At 50.3% G+C, this 17,602-nt stretch overlaps 7 protein-coding genes across 7 annotated transcripts; 4 read left to right on the top strand and 3 right to left on the bottom strand.

Moving 5' to 3' along the window:
• Window positions 1–1,217: 1,217 nt before the first annotated feature.
• N7482_008824 (putative MFS multidrug transporter) lies at window positions 1,218–2,817 on the top strand (the record flags this gene model as incomplete). Its single annotated transcript, XM_056690948.1, has 3 exons — window positions 1,218–1,322; window positions 1,376–2,193; window positions 2,244–2,817. 3 exons carry the CDS (start codon window positions 1,218–1,220, stop codon window positions 2,815–2,817), a joined length of 1,497 nt encoding a protein of 498 aa, XP_056540713.1.
• An 80-nt stretch (window positions 2,818–2,897) lies between these two features.
• On the bottom strand, window positions 2,898–4,170 carry N7482_008825 (metallophosphoesterase family protein; the record flags this gene model as incomplete). The annotated part of the gene is made up of 2 exons (XM_056690949.1): window positions 2,898–3,976; window positions 4,029–4,170. The coding sequence occupies 2 exons, from the start codon at window positions 4,168–4,170 to the stop codon at window positions 2,898–2,900; spliced, it is 1,221 nt and encodes a 406-aa protein (XP_056540714.1).
• Window positions 4,171–4,839: 669 nt separating this feature from the next.
• On the bottom strand, window positions 4,840–6,348 carry N7482_008826 (uncharacterized protein; the record flags this gene model as incomplete). Its single annotated transcript, XM_056690950.1, has 3 exons — window positions 4,840–4,999; window positions 5,057–5,955; window positions 6,007–6,348. 3 exons carry the CDS (start codon window positions 6,346–6,348, stop codon window positions 4,840–4,842), a joined length of 1,401 nt encoding a protein of 466 aa, XP_056540715.1.
• Window positions 6,349–6,811: 463 nt separating this feature from the next.
• Window positions 6,812–7,966, top strand: N7482_008827 (phosphatidylinositol-specific phospholipase C; the record flags this gene model as incomplete). The annotated part of the gene is made up of 1 exon (XM_056690951.1): window positions 6,812–7,966. The coding sequence occupies one exon, from the start codon at window positions 6,812–6,814 to the stop codon at window positions 7,964–7,966; it is 1,155 nt and encodes a 384-aa protein (XP_056540716.1).
• Window positions 7,967–8,079: 113 nt separating this feature from the next.
• N7482_008828 (putative isopropanol dehydrogenase) lies at window positions 8,080–9,195 on the bottom strand (the record flags this gene model as incomplete). Its single annotated transcript, XM_056690952.1, has 1 exon — window positions 8,080–9,195. The coding sequence occupies one exon, from the start codon at window positions 9,193–9,195 to the stop codon at window positions 8,080–8,082; it is 1,116 nt and encodes a 371-aa protein (XP_056540717.1).
• Window positions 9,196–12,262: 3,067 nt separating this feature from the next.
• On the top strand, window positions 12,263–15,657 carry N7482_008829 (glycosyltransferase; the record flags this gene model as incomplete). Its single annotated transcript, XM_056690953.1, has 7 exons — window positions 12,263–12,431; window positions 12,503–13,136; window positions 13,197–13,433; window positions 13,501–14,268; window positions 14,328–15,123; window positions 15,178–15,316; window positions 15,374–15,657. 7 exons carry the CDS (start codon window positions 12,263–12,265, stop codon window positions 15,655–15,657), a joined length of 3,027 nt encoding a protein of 1,008 aa, XP_056540718.1.
• Window positions 15,658–16,026: 369 nt separating this feature from the next.
• Window positions 16,027–17,595, top strand: N7482_008830 (sugar porter family MFS transporter; the record flags this gene model as incomplete). Its single annotated transcript, XM_056690954.1, has 1 exon — window positions 16,027–17,595. The coding sequence occupies one exon, from the start codon at window positions 16,027–16,029 to the stop codon at window positions 17,593–17,595; it is 1,569 nt and encodes a 522-aa protein (XP_056540719.1).
• Between the last annotated feature and the right edge of the window lie 7 nt (window positions 17,596–17,602).

The following is a 17,602-nucleotide window of genomic DNA, read 5'->3' on the forward strand; positions in this document are numbered from 1 at the left end:
GATTTCCAACGCTAATCGATTCTGTCAGAGGTCATTCGATTCCTGCGGAGAGATTAGAAAAAACGAGCTAATTGACAATGAGTTTCGGAAATGGGCACTGTCGGTGGACTTATCTCCACTTCTCACATTATACTTGTTTTTTGGTTGGAAACCATTCGAAAAATGGTCCATTAATATCATTGTAATTTGATGATTGAGAGAGAACGCGGCAAATCGTGCTCAAATATTAAGGTATCCCCCGACACCGGTCGCCGTGATTGGGATATCATATCATTATACATATATCAGACTACATAGTTTAGGAGTAAAGAGGAAAACGAATTGTATTTGTGGCAGCCGGAGAAGTTTATACGCGCATAAGCCAACGGTTAGCAACTAGCGCTTAGCATGATGTAGAGCCTGGGAGTGAACAGCTAACAGTAGTCGTTGACGACTTTGAGGACACAGCGCTCTATTTTGCCATCCGTACTGGTCATAGGACTATGGTTAAAGGTATGGTTAACCTACTGCTGGACGCAGAGGCTAATTTGGATTCAAGGAATGAGAATTGCAGTACACGATGGACCTCCTAGGTACATGCTCACAACCGTTGAGTACAACTACGACTAAATACAACCAGCCTGCACCTAAAAGGTCGCCCTCAGCACAAAGTAGGCACCGAGACAGGTTGATTTCGAAGAGCTCTCAGGAATACTTTGCCACGTACCTGCGACCGCAGAGGGAGACCTCCCCGGGCCTGTCGCGATCAAACACCTCTTCAATGTCCGGTCCCGGGAGCCCCACCGCCCCACTACACTACTGACAACTTCCATATCGGGAAGTTCCGCGGCGAAAATCTTGGCTACGACTTTAACTCGGCCGCGGCGACTCAATCATGTCCAAGTTCCATGGTGATACTGTGGAAAACATGCAAAACTTGCGGCTGGAAACAGCCGAACCCCCAAAGCCGAGACGATTAGCAAGCACTTCGACTTTTATTCTCCTGTTTAGGAAGTCGAGAGTAGATGGGTTTTAGTCGCTTAAAAATGAAAGGATGTATCGCAAAATGGCTTCATAGTATAAAATGGAAGCTTTGGCTGCTATCAGTTTTTGTTCGCTCGCTTTATTATCTTCATGGACAGTAATGTACAATGCATTCGGCCTTTAAGGGAGTCCCTCCAATACCCGTCTCCTCGAATATTATGACAAGCAGAGAACAGACAGACACGATTACAAGCATGTCTGATCTTGATATATTGGGGAAGAAGCGACCGCCAGTCTTCTCAGGACAATGGTCAGAGTTGGCCTTTTGCTTCTCCATCGTGATGTCCCAAATTCTCGCCGTGAGTTGTAGTTCGCCACGATGGCAAGTTGGGCTATCTAACACATCCAATAGGAGTTTTATATCACAGGTTCCAATGTTCTTCTTCCAACTCTCGTTAAAGAACTAGGTATTCCCGCGGCCTCGATGATATGGCCTACTACCGCCCTTTCCCTCGCCGTCACATCCACACTCCTCGTGTTCGGTCGCCTAACTGACATGTACGGTGGTTATGTGGTCTACACCGGAGGAGCCGTCTGGTTAACAATATCGTCGATCCTCTGTGGCGTATCTCAGACATGGCTGATGCTGATAATTTGCCGAGCCTTGCAAGGTTTAGCTCTTGGGGCACTCCTTCCATCTGGGATGATGATCTTTGGAAGTACATACCGACCGGGTCCGCGAAAGAATCTTGTCTTCAGCATTTATGGCGCCTGTGCCGCTTTGGGATTCTTCGCGGGCTTCTTTGTCTCTGGGATCTGCGGGCAGTATCTTAGTTGGAGATGGTATTTCTTTATCGGCGCCATTCTATCTGCCATTATGGCGGTCTCCTCGGTAGTTTCGGTTCACCGCGACTACTCCGAGAAGCGAGCACTTGGAATCCGGATGGACTGGGTGGGATGCTGTCTATCGATATCGGGAGTAACGCTATTTGTTTTTGCCATAGCGGACAGCTCATATGCTCCACAAGGATGGAAAACACCCTATATACCAGTGCTATTCGCAGTTGGTACCATCTTGCTAGGTGTCATGGCGTACGTGGAAGGGTGGATCATTGAGAACCCTTTACTTCCGGGTGACATCTTCCGTGTCAAGTTCATGACACCGTTGGTGATTGCATTGCTCTGCCTGTATGGTAGTCTCGGAATCTTCCTCCTGTACGGGGTATTATAGTAAGTGTCCTCATCCCAGAGTTGAGACACGGGTCACTAATTTCTGCTAGCATGTCTCATTTTATGGGTGCCACTCCTCTTCAAATTGTTGCATGGACTATACCAATGGCAGTCGGTGGCCTCATCCTCTCAGTGACGGGAGGCTTTATCCTCCACAAAGTATCGGGGACAGTACTGATGATTATTTCGTGCCTCGGATATGTTGGGTCAGGCCTATTGTTTGCTGTGATTCCACTTGGTGGAAATTATTGGGCCTACATATTTCCCGCGATGATCTGCGGAACAATCGCAATTGATATCAATTTCAACCTCGCCAACATTTTCATTACCACCAGCATGCCAAAGGCCCGACAAGGTTTGGCTGGCGCTTTGATTTACTGCACCATGCATATGGGAATCGCCGTCATGCTCGGATTTGCGGATATTGTGGAAACACAAACGAAACACTTCGGTGAGCGCCAGAGCTATAAGGTAGTATTTTGGTTTCAGACCGGGCTTTGTATCATCGGGCTGCTGATTGTTTTGGTGTTTGTTAGAATTCGTCACGCCAAGAGCGAATTGACGGCGGACGAAAATCAGATGGAAATGGAAAACAGCACTGCGAGGCAGTGCGAAGAGGTGTAACAATTTGATGATTATACGCATAAGCTTGGAATTTTCAAAATAACTATTAATGGAAGTAATGGCTTAGTCTATGTGCTTTCCTAGGTATAACTGCAAGTCGGGCAAGACGATAATGTGTCGGGAGTACGGGGATAGCTGTCCTCTCCGTAGGTCGCATTGAGCGACACCGATCCCACCACATCGCCCGACTCCAATCGAATCCATGTGTCGATTTCCATATCCTGAAGTTTGGATTCCGTCACCAGGACCTGGCGGGACCCTCGAATCCAGCTACCGTATCCTCCGTACCCAGAGTGTTGGCCGAAGCAAAGGTTGATGCCGTTTCCTTCTACCGACATGCCGGAGATGAGACTGTCCCACTTATAACACCATGTGTCTCCGTGATCGTGGCCAGAGAAGACTCCAATCACGCCGTGTGTATCTACTAACGCCTTCATGAATGCCACATCCTGGCCTCCATACTCGCATGAGCCACCATTGCTCCCATCGGCGCACCAGCCTTCACCTTGTTGTGCGAGAACATAGTCGTCGTTGATGCCCGGTTCTTTATAGGGATTGATCCCGACCTCAGTCTGGATAGCCTGGGATGCGTTGGTAGGAATATGCACGAAGACGAGAGACGGGATGTGCTTGTGATACTTCTTGACCAGTTTCGCATTAGTTGTTCTAAACCAACCCACAACGCTATCGTCAACCCAGTTGGGCTGCGCGACCTCGTTGCCAGAGGAATCGAGCTCTTGGTAGTAATAACCTCCACGGCTGTCGAAGAACCACAGCAGCATTGCAGGTACGCCGGTAGAAGCATTGTCGTTAGCCCCATGCACCGGGAGGTAGTAATTGGTGATGCCGGCCTCACGACCAGAGACCATCTGCGTCGTGCGCGAGTTGGGCCAACGATTCTCTCTAGCTAGCAATGCTGAACGGGAAAGGTTGTAGGCGCTGTCATGATTACCATAGGTAGACGCCCAGGTCAAACCACGTTGAACAAGTGGTTCCACGATCTTGTCGATGTAAACAGTGCTGTTCTCCAGAAAGGCATTGTCACCGGTGATCAGGTCACCATTCAGCACAACGAGATCTGGAGACTCGGCATCCAGCACTCGATTAATCACAGTAACAGAGTTGACATCCTGCTCTGGCCCCCATGAATCCCATGCATCTGTTTCGTTGTGAGCAATAATGAATTCAATGCTGGGTAGTGCGCCACTAACTCTCTCCAAAGTGAAGATCTTCTAGAATGGAGACTTGAAAGGTGCCGTCTTTGGAGAATTTCAACGGCGCAAATCGCTTAGAGATGGCACTCTGAAAAGACGGCACGGCAAAAAGAGCGACTAAAGGTAATGATTTCCACATCTTCAATTTCACTAAGGCCCAAGAACGACGTCGACATGTCTTCTAGGGGGGAATCACAACTTACCTTCTAAATCTTATTGTTTAGAGTGCACCTTCCTACATTGAGCGAATCCCGTGTTTACCGACCGGAACTCACAAGCCCAAAAGACCGCGACTTCGGTAGCAGCCGAGGACTCCACATCGAGAAAGAGATCGACCGGATCCTACACGTGCCGGGAATGTCGAAATCCTGTGGCCCAGAGACTTGCAGGGATGAAGGGCCAGAGTGGGGTACAATCAGGGGTCACAACACTTGTTATTGGATGCCCCTCCCAAAAACACAACACTTAATACGCATTGCCGATATTGAAATCTCAAATGTCGCCTAATTGAAAGAATGGTCTGCAACTGAAGGCAATGTGGAGTCAAAGTCCCACAGCACGGCCCACACAAGATATAGAGCACTAGACAGCCTCCACAAGTCATAGACTGCGTACATTCTTCGATGAAACTCGAGGCCAAACTAGCCGGGGAATAGCCATCAAGTAGTCTTAGACGGGTGACGACCGGATGCCGATTTGCATAATGTATTTTCAATTGAGGATAAATTACTGTGCTGAGTGGGTTGGAACATGCCCATATTACATTATCCAATCTCGTATTACGCTTCCGTTGACAGGGTAGTTCATTTTATCCACAGAGTGAGGTAATGTCATCCGGCACGTAGGGACTCATGATTTGGATCAGATCCGAAAGGGGGATCCAATCCAGAGTACCGTGAATGGTCTGCACCGGCTGGCCACTGTAAAGAACGCGAGCATAGAAAGCGCTACTCTTCCCCTCGGTTTTCCTGTGGTGAATTAGTACAATTTCATTAGAAAACGGAAGGTCGAGATCTAAGACTTACCAAACTTCGAAAGCAATGTTGGATCCCATAGCCGGCCAGCGCAGGGCATTGATACCCAGCGACCCCAGGATAGGACCAATATCACCGTCGTGAATGAAGGTATGGCTGTAGTCCAGAGAAGAAGACTCGTCTTGTACAGCTTGCAGGTGAGCGATGATCTCGCCGATGAAAAGGCCCTCCACGACTCGAATGTACTTGGTGGCGTAGGGGTTGGTGCGCCAGTAGTAGTTCCATTCCCAGTCGCCCGCACGGAAAACTTCCTCCGCCATTTCCATAGTCACACATGCCGAGGAGTTGGTCACGCTGCACGGCAATTCGTAGCCATTGCACAGGCGACCCTGGAAGTTGTCGGAGAAGTGGTCGAAAGTACCCTGCCATGAGCTGGAAGTGGCACCTAGCATAGAACCAAGTTCAGAGCGCAGCCCGCTTGTCACAGAAAGGTGCTCCTGCCACTCGGTAGTCGACTCTAGCTGACTCAGGGTAGAGCTAATGGCGCTGCAAGAATAGCCCTCGTTGACAGTGTCAACGGAGGAAGCCATCTGGTGCAGGGGCAAGGCGCCATCGTAGGTGGGCCAGACTCCACGAAGGACCGCACCGGCAGTACCCTGGGTAAGAGCCGAGTTACTGGAACGGAACCAGACACGGTCGTTAGGCTGCTTGGGAATAAGACCGAGCTTCTTGCCGTATACATTCCAGAGATCCTGGCCATGCTGGTACCCATCCTGCACACCACCGATCGTGATCTGGGGATACTGGCAGGTACCGTTCACATCAGGTTTGAAAGGGTTGGTGGAATCCTGGTAGGTCTGAGCGTACATCGGCATGGGCTGAATCCCACTCGCGCTGTTCGGGCCAGCATAGAGATACGGCCGGACATTGTTGCACTCATAAGCTTGGTTCTGGGAAGACATCAGTCAAGGCTCATTTCATTGTGGTGAAGTCTGAATTACTTCGCCTCCAGGCAGGATGTTGTAAGGAGTACGTCGTTGATGGCGTTGAAGGTACTCGAGGTAAACAAGCTGTCCTTTAACCGATCCCTTCGCGATGGGCTCGGGCAACTGGTACTCCTGGGAGCGGGGATGCGGCATGGCACAGTAGTCATAGGTCCCGTATGGATTGCCACCGGTCGGACCCTTGGTAGGAGCCGTGTAAATGCCGCCATAAGTTCCAATCGATGCGTTGGAGATGTATGAGGTTTGATTGAGAGTAGGCGGGTAGAAGGTATCCAGAGGCGACAAGCCCAGTGCCGGGCCAGCAGCCCCGACGAGGAGACCAACAGTGAGGCTGCGCATGATGAGTTGATACACTAGCGATGGAGGAGTGAAGAACTCAACGGATGCTGGATGGACATCACCGTGGTTCAAGCGCGTGTTTTCTAATTTAACGATCGTCTTGACATCAGAGCTCGGCAGCTCAGTCGCGCTAGGGTGATGGACTCCACATTCTCGGCGGCCAGTCGCGCGGTGAGCTTCACTACACGTGGGGATAAGCAATATGCAATCATGAGATGAAGCCCACGCCACTCGTTGTGGAAAACCTCTTGCTTGTTCCTGACTTTGCCGATCGTTCAGGAGGAATGTGGCCGCCCGTGCTCGGATGTTCGCCGAAAAGAGGCTAGCCGGCCCAAGGGGGCAGTTTACATGCAAGCCCAATGCCTGCTTACCGGCATAAAATAGGAGCAGATACAGAACCCCAGCCTCACGCTCTCAATCTCTCCGGAACTGGAGTCTCAGTCATCTCTTGAAACCCTCACAAATGCGCGGCGTGTCTATATCGCTGGCTGCCTTGGTCACCTCATGGCCCTCAGGGGTCTGGTCCTCTTCTCTGGCCGATTTCGCATTGGAGAAAGTGCTTGATGATGCTTCGCCTATTTTTGGCTCCTACATCAAGCAAACCAACCGAAAAACAGAATGGATGAAGAACTACTCTGACGAAACTCTGCTCGTTCATATGAACATACCTGGTACCCACGACAGCACAACGTGGAACTACACTCAAGCCACACAGGATGCCACGCGCGGCCTCACCGACCTCAATCAAGTGACAGTGCCAGTCCCAGAGACGTTTCGTTGCCAGGAGTTGCCTTTGATCCATATGCTCAATATGGGGATTCGGGCATTTGACCTCCGTTACGCATTCGACCCCACAAACACCACGATCATTTTCTATCATTCCCAGGCGCTTCTGTCTGAAATTGCAACTCTTAATGACGTGCTGTTTGGCTTCTACCAGTGGCTCGATGATCATCCCTCCGAGACCCTATTTTTGTCTCTCCAATATGAAGGCTCTACCGCGAAATATGCATCCAATGATGCCGCACTTCAGCTGCAGCTTTACGACACCTTGACCTCCCCTGTTGCTCGACACTATTTCGTGCAAACCAAAGACCAACTGGGAACCCTGGGCCAAGCCCGTGGCAAACTCACCTTGATGCGCCGCTTTGATCTGGACCAATTGCCGTCATCCTACACAGATGCATTGCCTGGACTCCACTTCTCCCCCAGTCTGTGGACGGACAATAGCCCAGACATTGTCTTGACCTACAACACGAAGGAGAACTTAACAGCTTATATTGAGGACTACTACCAACCGCTAACACCCATTGGCTCAAATGCCACTGAGAATATTCAATGGAAATACAATGCCACCACGGAGAACATCCTCAAGGCAACAAACGAGCACTCTGACAGCCTTTTCTGGACCTGGGCCTCCAGCACAAACACGGACAATGTGCCGCCGGAGTGGCCTCGTATCATGGCTCTGGGTAATGGCAGCTTGACCCCTACGGGTGGAGTCAATGACCTTCTTGTTTCCTTCCTCAACCAACAGAATGGCAAGCGTGTCGGCATTGTGATGTTTGACTTCTATGATCAACCATCCAGCCTCATCGACACATTCTTGAGCTTGTAGAGCGGGACACAAGGAGGATCTGAACAGTGAATATTGCGAATTGATATATGACGTTCTTCCTGCATGCCAAAGACTTGAGTTTTCCATCGCTTAGCCCTTTCCAGAACCTTCGATCATGGCTTCAGTATGACATGTGCGCCCCATCCAGTCAGCTTCCCTGCTGCTTGAAGCGCTTCATGGATAGATTCCAATCCGAATTCCTCCGTATGGTTTATTCCAGCCTTTTCTCCCAGTGGAAGAAGACCTGATTCCACCATCTGAATAAACTGCAACACATGTTGCCTGGAATACATGAATCTCCCTTGAAGACGCAAGCTCTTGAACATCACCTCCGCGTATGGCACCTGGATGTTACCCATCATTCCACCCATAATAATGCACCTTCCGAACGACCGTAGGGCTCCAAGGCCAGAAGCCAACAGCGAGCTTCCCTGGACCGCGGGAGGTGAAAAATCAAAATATGCGTCTGCCCCGTCAGGCCTACCAGCTGCCTCCCGGAAGAGCTCGGTGTTGCGGGTTGTCTCGCTCGTCAAGACAACTGTGCGTAACCGACCAGTTACGCCATGGATCCTCTCGAGGGCCTGAAGAGCATTTTGATTCCTTCCTGCCGCAATGACGGTTGCTCCCATGGCGAGTGCAACCGCAACCGCACCTCCTCCAAATCGTCCGGTTGCAGGGGCAACAATAACAACTTCGCCCGGCTTGATGTCAACCTCGGACAAACCTCCAAAGGGAACCAGACACACCGGCATCAGGCAAAGATCAGAAATTGAATAACCCATCTTGTTGAAAAGAATATCTTCGTTCAGCGGGTATAGATTTTCGAGTGGAAAACGTGCGTATTCCGCGTACGTCGCATTTCGCCACTCGCCATCCATCAACTTCTGGGCTGCGGGATATCCTCCTCCATGGATACCATAAAGAATAGTGACAGACGGATTATCCCGCCCTCGGATGGTGATATCGCAAAACACAAGTTGGCCAGGCGTGAGCTGAACAGCATCTGGTCCAACCTCGAATACTCTCCCAATTGCAGTATTGCCTGGGGTCATGGGGAGGGACAGTGGATACGGTAGGGTTCCGTCCAACACTTCCCCCATATAAGGGACAATATCGGCGGCAAGAATGCGTACGACAGCTTCTCCCGCTTTGGCTGTAGGACGAGGGCTGGTCTCAAGGACCAGCGGTTGATCGCGAGCATACAAGACGAGGGATCTGTGCGTGGCCATAATTTCTGCTAAATGACTAGAGTTAGTAACAAGAGGGGTTGCGTCCATTTTTTCCGAGGTATCTTTCTGCATTTATGATCCTGTCGAGGCCACCCACCCTCCTGAATACGAGCACCGTCGTCAATACGAGCGCCACTATCTCCGTAAACACCGGCGATCTTTACTCGATGGGAAGACCACGGAATTAACGGAGCTCACATGAACTATTCATTTTCGTATTCTTTCGTATACCATGCAGATTTGGGTCGAGTGAGGATTCTATGTTTAACTCTCGAAACTCCTGTGCTTGCATTAGCGTGCAGTCTTTTCTGCTTCCATTTTATGACAAAGCTATATTGTTCGACCCACCTATTGTCGAATTTGCCACCTTGTACCTGTTGCTCTGGGGCCGGATCTCCAAGTTATCAGATCAATGCACTGCCTCTGTTACCAGTGACACAATCTCTGGCCTCTGATAAAAGAGCATCTGAAAGGACAGTTTCGGCAGAACTCCTTCGTTGTTTCCCAAATCAGGCTTGTAGTTGATTGCTTCTTCACCCCAGATAATCTCCACAACTGCAGATATGCTTGCACGAAGTTTGCGCACGATATTGCGATGTGGTTTAGGATCTCCTTGGTATAATACCGAAGGGAGGATACTTTAGACATTCTTCGGTATTATACCAAGGAGATACTGAAACCACATCGCGATTTCGTGCTGCAAACTTCGTGCAAGTATATCTGCAGTTGTGGAGACTATCTGGGGTGAAGAAGCTTGCGCACGAAAATCCGAGGAAAGAAAAGAAAGAAAAGAGAGAAGAGCTCTCTATTTAAGCACTACTGCAAACGCCAGAACGAACACCGGAACCTTCCATATCATGTGATCGTTATACGTACGACCCTTCCACGTGCGCTCGAGGTATTAGATCAAAGGCAAGTACTGGTTGATTGCTGAGAGGTCGCCCTGGCTTAGGAAGTGACTTCCAATTCAATTTCTCCGAAAAAGTGAAAGGTTAGTGTGTAAGAATTCAGACCTGTCTCGCCCGAATTGGCGATAGAGTTAGGCGAGGGAGAGAGGAGTGATGCAGAGAGAGGTGAAGAGGCGAAGAGGTGAAGAAGAATTAGATACATCCTGCTGGTCGCTAACTAGCTAGACGGCCTCGTCGACCGCCTGAGGATTTCGGGAGGATCCCTCATTGTAATGTAGCTGATCCAGAACTCTCCCACCAGAGTACTGACCAGTTAAGTCGCCTTTTGAGTTGTTTTTCAAACGCCTGATGGTAGTGTACGGCGGAAGATAGTGGCCACCAGAAAATGGACAATTATGCATATCCTAGGACTGCTAGAAAGTTTAGATACCTGAATTACTATTAAGGCGCCCATATTAACATCAATTCTGTTTTGAACTTGTCTCGGCTGTCTCGGCTGCTAGCGACCATGAATATGCACCATGCGGCTTGATACAACGCCTAGGATAGGAGCTGCTCACCGGATTCGTGGTGGTATAATGCACGAAGCCGAAGTGCTTTATACGCCGCTCGGTATGGCTGGTCTCTTTCCCCATAGAGCTGAAGTAGTGGATCTTCAGGGTCAAAGCTAACGCCCACAAACCTTGCTGTAGTCTTCGAAGGAGTTCTTGGTCAAAAGATTGCTGATGATCTTCAACGTCGGGATGGAACTAGTTCATGATTGGCTTCCCTGGGATAGTGTTTAGCCGGTGAGACTGTCACGATAGGGGTAAGTAGAAAGTGGAGAGTCGATATCTATATAGGCGTTACAGAGCGGTCCCTAGGGTGGTCTAGAATATGCATATTTTGTGCATTTTCCTAGTGGCCGCGATCGTCCGCCGTACGCAGTGGATCGTCAACTCGGCAGAGATCGATCCCATACCTCCATGACCACTCATACCAACCAGAGATCTTGGATATCCCTAAATGAGGGTAAAGGTTAAGTAATCTTCCGTGGCTGGGGTTTTTGGCCGAAATTGATCATCCAGAATGAATACGCCAGGCCGATTTAATCGAGTCTTCTCGCTCGGGATGCTCGAGCATTGGTGTCGGTTATGGCGTGATAATTCGTGTCATGGTACCTGATCAAACGTCCACGAGAGTGGAATCTTATATACGGTATTTTGCCCTCCAGAAATGTTAGTAACCACTCATTGGGCGTAACTTGAGTGTGCAGTGTGCATGGATTGGGTGGGGAAAGATATTTATGCCTGGTCGATGGGGCGACAGTCGATTCTGAACCAACTAGTCACTCGGCTGATCGACGTGGCGCAACCTGGTCACAGCCTCATGGCTTTGTCGGATAACCTCGGCTTCAGAGCCTCACTATAAACGCTTGGCCCTGCATGCTGCAGAATGGGATCTTGCTAATAATATCTCCCCTCTCGCAAAAACAAAGCGTCGACCATCTTGGTTTGGAAAATTAGGCGGACTAGAAATGTTAGTTTGCAGTTAAACTCCGAGCGACGTCGAAAATAGAAAACAGCAGTAAGCGGGTACACGGTTGAGTCCATGTCTTTCATCCGGTGCCGGTAGTAAATGGAGAACTCCTGTGCCAAGGCTTGAATTGGCAGGGACATCTTTTGGCTCACGCGACACGGGATATCGGCACGGTATGCATGAATCAGAATAACTTCCTCGGCAAGCACCGGCAATGTCGCAAGATGAGAATAAAAATTGCAGAGCCGGCTCATTACATCTCAAGGACGCATTCACCCCCTGTGACAATGAATAGGCCCTTGGCTGTAAGGTAAAAATCTCTGTTTCTCTCTCAGTCAACGACTGGTTGTGCTTTTCCCCAAGGCGGCGACATTCCCCGTATTCATAAGGTGGATGCTGTTGCGGGCCCACCAGCGGAGTCCTCGGGAAGCCGGACGCTTCTGACATCATTGACTAAAGAGTTCGGAGTGATCATTTCTCGCGCCAAACGGACCGAGGAAGTTTTGTGATAATACATAATTCTGTGTGAAGCCTAATGAGTGTTCCGAGGTTTATTCTTATATGTTCACTTTTCCGTTGTACGATTTGGATATCTCCTCTCTATTTTTCCGACTAGCCATCTAGTCTGCGCTGATCTCCCGATGGCGACAGCCTCAGTAGCACCGCCTACTGTAAGGCCAGCATCCGACCAAATTCAGGGAATTCGGTCGGAGGACTGGCCCGAGGAAATTAATGTTATCGGATCGCATGAGAGCGACGAGCGAATGCGATTCACTGGCGATGGACTGAACACTGGCGTTCGAGTTTTAGGTGCGCAAACTGGAATCTGGAATCATCACACGACCGAGCTTCATCACTGACTCTAAATCGAAATACTTTAGGCGATGGGCGCTTGGATATTCGAATTAACGAGCGCAAACCCAGTATAGCAGGATTGCTCAATCTTCAGCGCACTCCTATGCTATCCGAGCTCGAACATGTGGAAGAAGTGGACAGCGCCGCAGCAATTCCCAAGGAGCATGAAGTGGAGTTTCCGTTGCACCTCAATATCGTCATCCAAGTTATCGGCTCACGCGGAGATATCCAGCCGTTCCTCGCGCTCGGAAAAGAATTAAAGGCACATGGCCACCGAGTCCGACTTGCGACACACCTGGCCTTCAGGGAATTCATTCTCGATGGTGGCCTGGAATTTTTCAATATTGGTGGTGATCCAGCGGAGTTGATGGCATTTATGGTCAAGAACTCGGGGCTGCTTCCCAATATGAGCTCGATCCGGAGCGGCGCAATCCAAAGACGTCGTCGCGAGATGAAAGAGATATTTAATGGGTGTTGGAGATCGTGCTATGAGACAGGCGATGGCACAAATCTGCACCAGATTAAGGATGACCCGTGGAGCGATACCATCGACTATCGTCGGCGCCCATTTGTTGCAGATGTCATCATCGCCAATCCACCAAGCATGGCACATATTCATTGCGCGGAAAAATTGGGCGCGCCCCTTCATATGATTTTCACGTAAGCTGAAGCCCGCGGCTGATTAACAAACAGCGCACAGAACTAACTATGGACACTCAGCATGCCATGGACACCCACACAATCCTTCCCACATCCCCTTGCTGTGATTCATCAACAAGACTGCAAACCGACTGTTGCAAATTTCGTCTCCTATGCTATCGTGGACATGATGATCTGGGAAGGCCTTGGGGATATCGTTAACAGACTTCGTCGCAATGTCTTGACTTTGGACGTGTTGGATAGTATCACCGCGCCAAGCTTGGTCCATCGATTAGGAATTCCTTGTTCATATCTTTGGTATGCTAATTCGATCCATATTCTCCAATGGCTCCAAACCATTGACGATCGCTGATCTACGAACTAGGTCCCCGGCCCTTCTTCCCAAACCAAAAGACTGGGGTGACCACATTGACATTTGCGGCTTTAGCTTTCTCCCTTCCAAGCCTGACTATACGCCCCCAGATGAGATTGCACGATTTCTCGAGGCGGGACCAACACCTATATATATCGGATTTGGTTCCATTGTCGTCGATGATCAGATTAAGTTGACCAAAATTGTCTTCGAGGCAGTGCAAAAATCTGGACAGCGTGCCATCGTGTCAAAGGGCTGGGGCAATCTTGGCGTGGACAAGGTCGATGTCCCTGAAAATATCCTCATCATTGGAAGCTGCCCCCATGACTGGCTGTTCCGCCAGGTCTCATGTGTGACCCATCATGGTGGTGCTGGTACCACTGCTGCAGGGCTCGCACTTGGACGCCCGACCATCGTCATTCCGTTTTTTGGTGATCAGCAATTCTGGGGAGATATTGTGGCAAGGGCCGGTGCCGGCCCATCCCCTATTCCACACAAACAGTTAACTGTGGAGAAGCTGAGCAATGCGATCGAGTTCTGTTTGAAAGAATCGACTCTGGAAAAGGCTCAAACGATTGCGAAGAAAATGGAAAATGAATCCGGAGTGCGCGACGGTGTACGCAGCTTTCATCGCCAGCTTGACCTCCGAGCGCTAAGATGCGCCATCTGTCCATCCCGCCCTGCTGTATGGCATTTGAAGCATACAAACCTCGGATTCAGTGCATTCGCAGCTTCTGTTCTCGTGGAAATGGGGAGGCTTAAGCCGGAGGAGCTAGTTTTGTGAGTATCCCTATATTCTATTCCACATCAATCAATACCTGGTACTGATTCTTTGACAGACATCGACCAATGGAGTATGATACCTATCGCGATCCAGTTGGACCTCTCAGCGCAAGCGCTCAGGTTCTTTTTGGAGCGATCGCGAACTTCGTGACGGGGCTTGCTGATGTTCCTACCGAAATGGTCAGCGATCTTATTTCAGCGGGTCGTGCCATGGGCAACCCTCGCGAACGCGTTGACCTGCATTCCAAATGGCGTGTGCGCAAACCCTCTCACGGGGCAGGCCTTGAAAGTGATGGATCCCAGGGCAGTGGCGGGAACGAGCGAGCGGAGGCACCTACCCAAACTACCAGGCGAGATGCCCATGAGAACTCAGGTGAAGATCTTCCAGGAGAGGAAGAATCTGCAGGGGAGGAATCCCAGGGCCGTGTGGGGGATGTGCGAGAGGCGGTGCCAGCCCAAACTGCCACGCGAGATCTCCATGAGGCCTCTTCTGAAGATCTCCCTGACGAAGAAGACGACGAAGGGATGACCAGTACCGAAAGTGACCTGAACGCAACAGACCTCCTCCCGGATGAAGCGATGCAGAGGAAACGTAGTCTTCAACTCGAAAAAATGCCAACGATGAGCACCGAAATTGCTCCCTCGAGATCGCATAATGTGTTCTCTGAAGCAGCCAGCCATGGCAGCAGGATGTCGAAGAAACTCGTCAATACCCTCATTTGGTTACCCACCGACCTTACACTCAGTCTTTCTAAAGGATTCCATAATGCGCCAAAATTATACCATGACCCAATGGTGAAGTCCACGCCTAAGGTTCATGGTCTGCGCAGCGGCTTCCGGGCGGCTGGAAAGGTAAAAATCCGTCAATTTCTGTGCTCCATCGTCTGTTATTAATCTTTTGAGCAGGAATTCCGTGACGGCTTCTACTATGGTTTCACAGGGCTGGTCACGCAGCCTCGATATGGCTTCAAGCACCACGGTACTACGGGGATGCTCAAGGGGGTGGGGAAAGGCATTGGTGGGGCTTTCCTCAAGCCCTCTGCAGGTATGAAGAAGGATGGCTTCCCGACGTCAAGTATGCATTCTAATTTGTCTGTACTAGGGCTCTGGGGACTAGCAGGGTATCCCTTAAGTGGGTTGCGCCGGAAACTCTTTGACTCGCTGGGAAAGTCCAAAGAAGGGCAAATTATTATATCCCGCATTGCCCAAGGGCATGAAGAAATGCGGGCCTCTTCGGCTGATGAGAGAGCGGAGGTGGCCAGGAAGTGGATGTTGATTGAAGAGACGCTCAAGAAGGCCAAGAGAACCAGCAAACGCTGCAGTGCGCATTCTACGCATACTACTAACAACGTACCTCACATACCCCAAATAGTTACACCGGCCTAATGCACATACCCTTCTTCTCGTCTGGTGTGTTGCAATCAGATAGGGCGTGCAGGAGAGGTGGCATCCATCCTGGACCTGAGTGGATGAACGGAACAGCTATAGCCTATCATACGCATTTCCTGCTCTCGGTTGTCTGCAACGTGGGGTATGATCCCATCCACAGCAAAGACCGTGATGATCTGCGGGTTGCAGACCGGTGAAGCAGGAATGGAATCGGAGATGTGCCGAACTGGGGGATGCCCGGATTTCCACCAGCCCCCCGCCCTTTTTCCGGGGAAGCAATGCCACAGTGGTGGGGAATACTATAAATTCCCAGGGGTCGTGCCGTGAGATCAGGGGCACCATTCGTTTCTCCCATCACATCATTCGATGGGGTCCTCACAGTCCCCCACATTCATTGGTCTCAAAGGCCAAAGCCTCGTCTATGCCGTCACCTTTTGCTGCTCCATCGGATTCCTTCTTTTTGGCTATGACTTGGGGTTTATGGGCGGGTTGACGACCTCGCCCGAGTTCCTGGGCGTGTTTGGGAATCCGGGTGCTTCAATGCTGGCGTTCCTAGTCTCATCCTATGAGGTTGGGGCGATGCTGGGTGCAGTATTTCAGTTCCTCCAAGGGGATCGATTCGGCCGCAAGCCCAACAATCTGGCGGGGGCAGCAATTGTCGCGATAGGAGCAACTCTTCAGGCGTCAACCTATGGTCTAGCCCAGTTTCTTGTCGGTCGGATCGTGGCCGGTTTTGGACTGGGAATGATGACGACGGTCATTCCAATCTGGCTGTCCGAATGTACCTCGCCAACATCGCGAGGTCGGATGATGGCTATGCAGCTATCCAACCTCATTGTTGGCCTCATCTTGGCTAACTGGCTCGACTACGGGATGGCATCGTACACTGGGTCATTGCAGTGGCGATTCCCATGTGCATTCCAAATTATCTTCTCTTTTATCGTCCTCGTCTTCATGCCGTTCCTTCCCGAGTCGCCTCGATATTTATGCACACGGGGTGAGAGTGGTCAGGCGAGGATATGCCTGGCTGCTCTACGTGGTAAAGACATCCACGATCCTGAAATTGTGGAGGAGCTGAAAGAGATTCACTTCGCTATGACTGTCGAATCGGAGGAGGCTGGTTCGTGGAGCGACGTTTTCAAAGACAACGGCATCAGTGGATTCACACGGGTTGCGATCAGCTTCTCGGCCAACTTCTGCCAACAACTGTCGGGATGCAACGTCATGTCGTCTCTTGGCCCTTACGTCTTCCAAGACTCGATTGGCATGTCCAGACGGGATGCCTTGCTTGTTTCCGGCGGCTTGCAGGTGTTTTATTTCCTGAGCAGCCTGATTCCTTGGTACGCCATTGACCGCGTTGGTCGTCGCAAGCTCTTCATGACGGGCTCCACAGGTATGGGCGTCTGCATGTTACTCTCTGCCGTTTTTGTGGGCATCGGGACTAAAGGCTTTGGCTATGCCGCCGCGGTGGTGCTTTATATCTTCCAAACATTCTTCACACTTGGGTGGCAATCGAATATGTGGATCTATCCCAGCGAGCTGCTACCCCTCAAACTCCGATTACGAGGTGGTGCACTGGCGGTTGTTTCACAGTGGTTGTTTACCTTCCTGGTTGTCGAAATCACCCCTGTGATGATTACAAGCATTGGATATAAAAGCTACATTGTCTTCGCAGTCATCAACTTTACCTGTGTTCCACTAGTGTATTTTACTTATCCTGAGACCAGCCAGTTGCCGCTCGAGGCAATTGATTTGTTCTTTGCCGACCGTGACGGTAAACGGCCATCAATTTGGCGCGTTGTCCAGGATTCAACAAACAAGGAGTTTGTGGCGGAGATTGAAAGGCAGTTACAAGAACGGGCAGCAAGTAGAGCCGATATTCATGAGAATGACGAGGGGTCCAAAGCGAAGCATCTGGAAGTCGAGTCTGTGTGATTTAACG

Source organism: Penicillium canariense (assembly GCF_028826845.1).
Source record: "Penicillium canariense strain IBT 26290 chromosome Unknown utg000006l_segment0_segment0, whole genome shotgun sequence".
Classification (NCBI taxonomy): domain Eukaryota; kingdom Fungi; phylum Ascomycota; class Eurotiomycetes; order Eurotiales; family Aspergillaceae; genus Penicillium; species Penicillium canariense.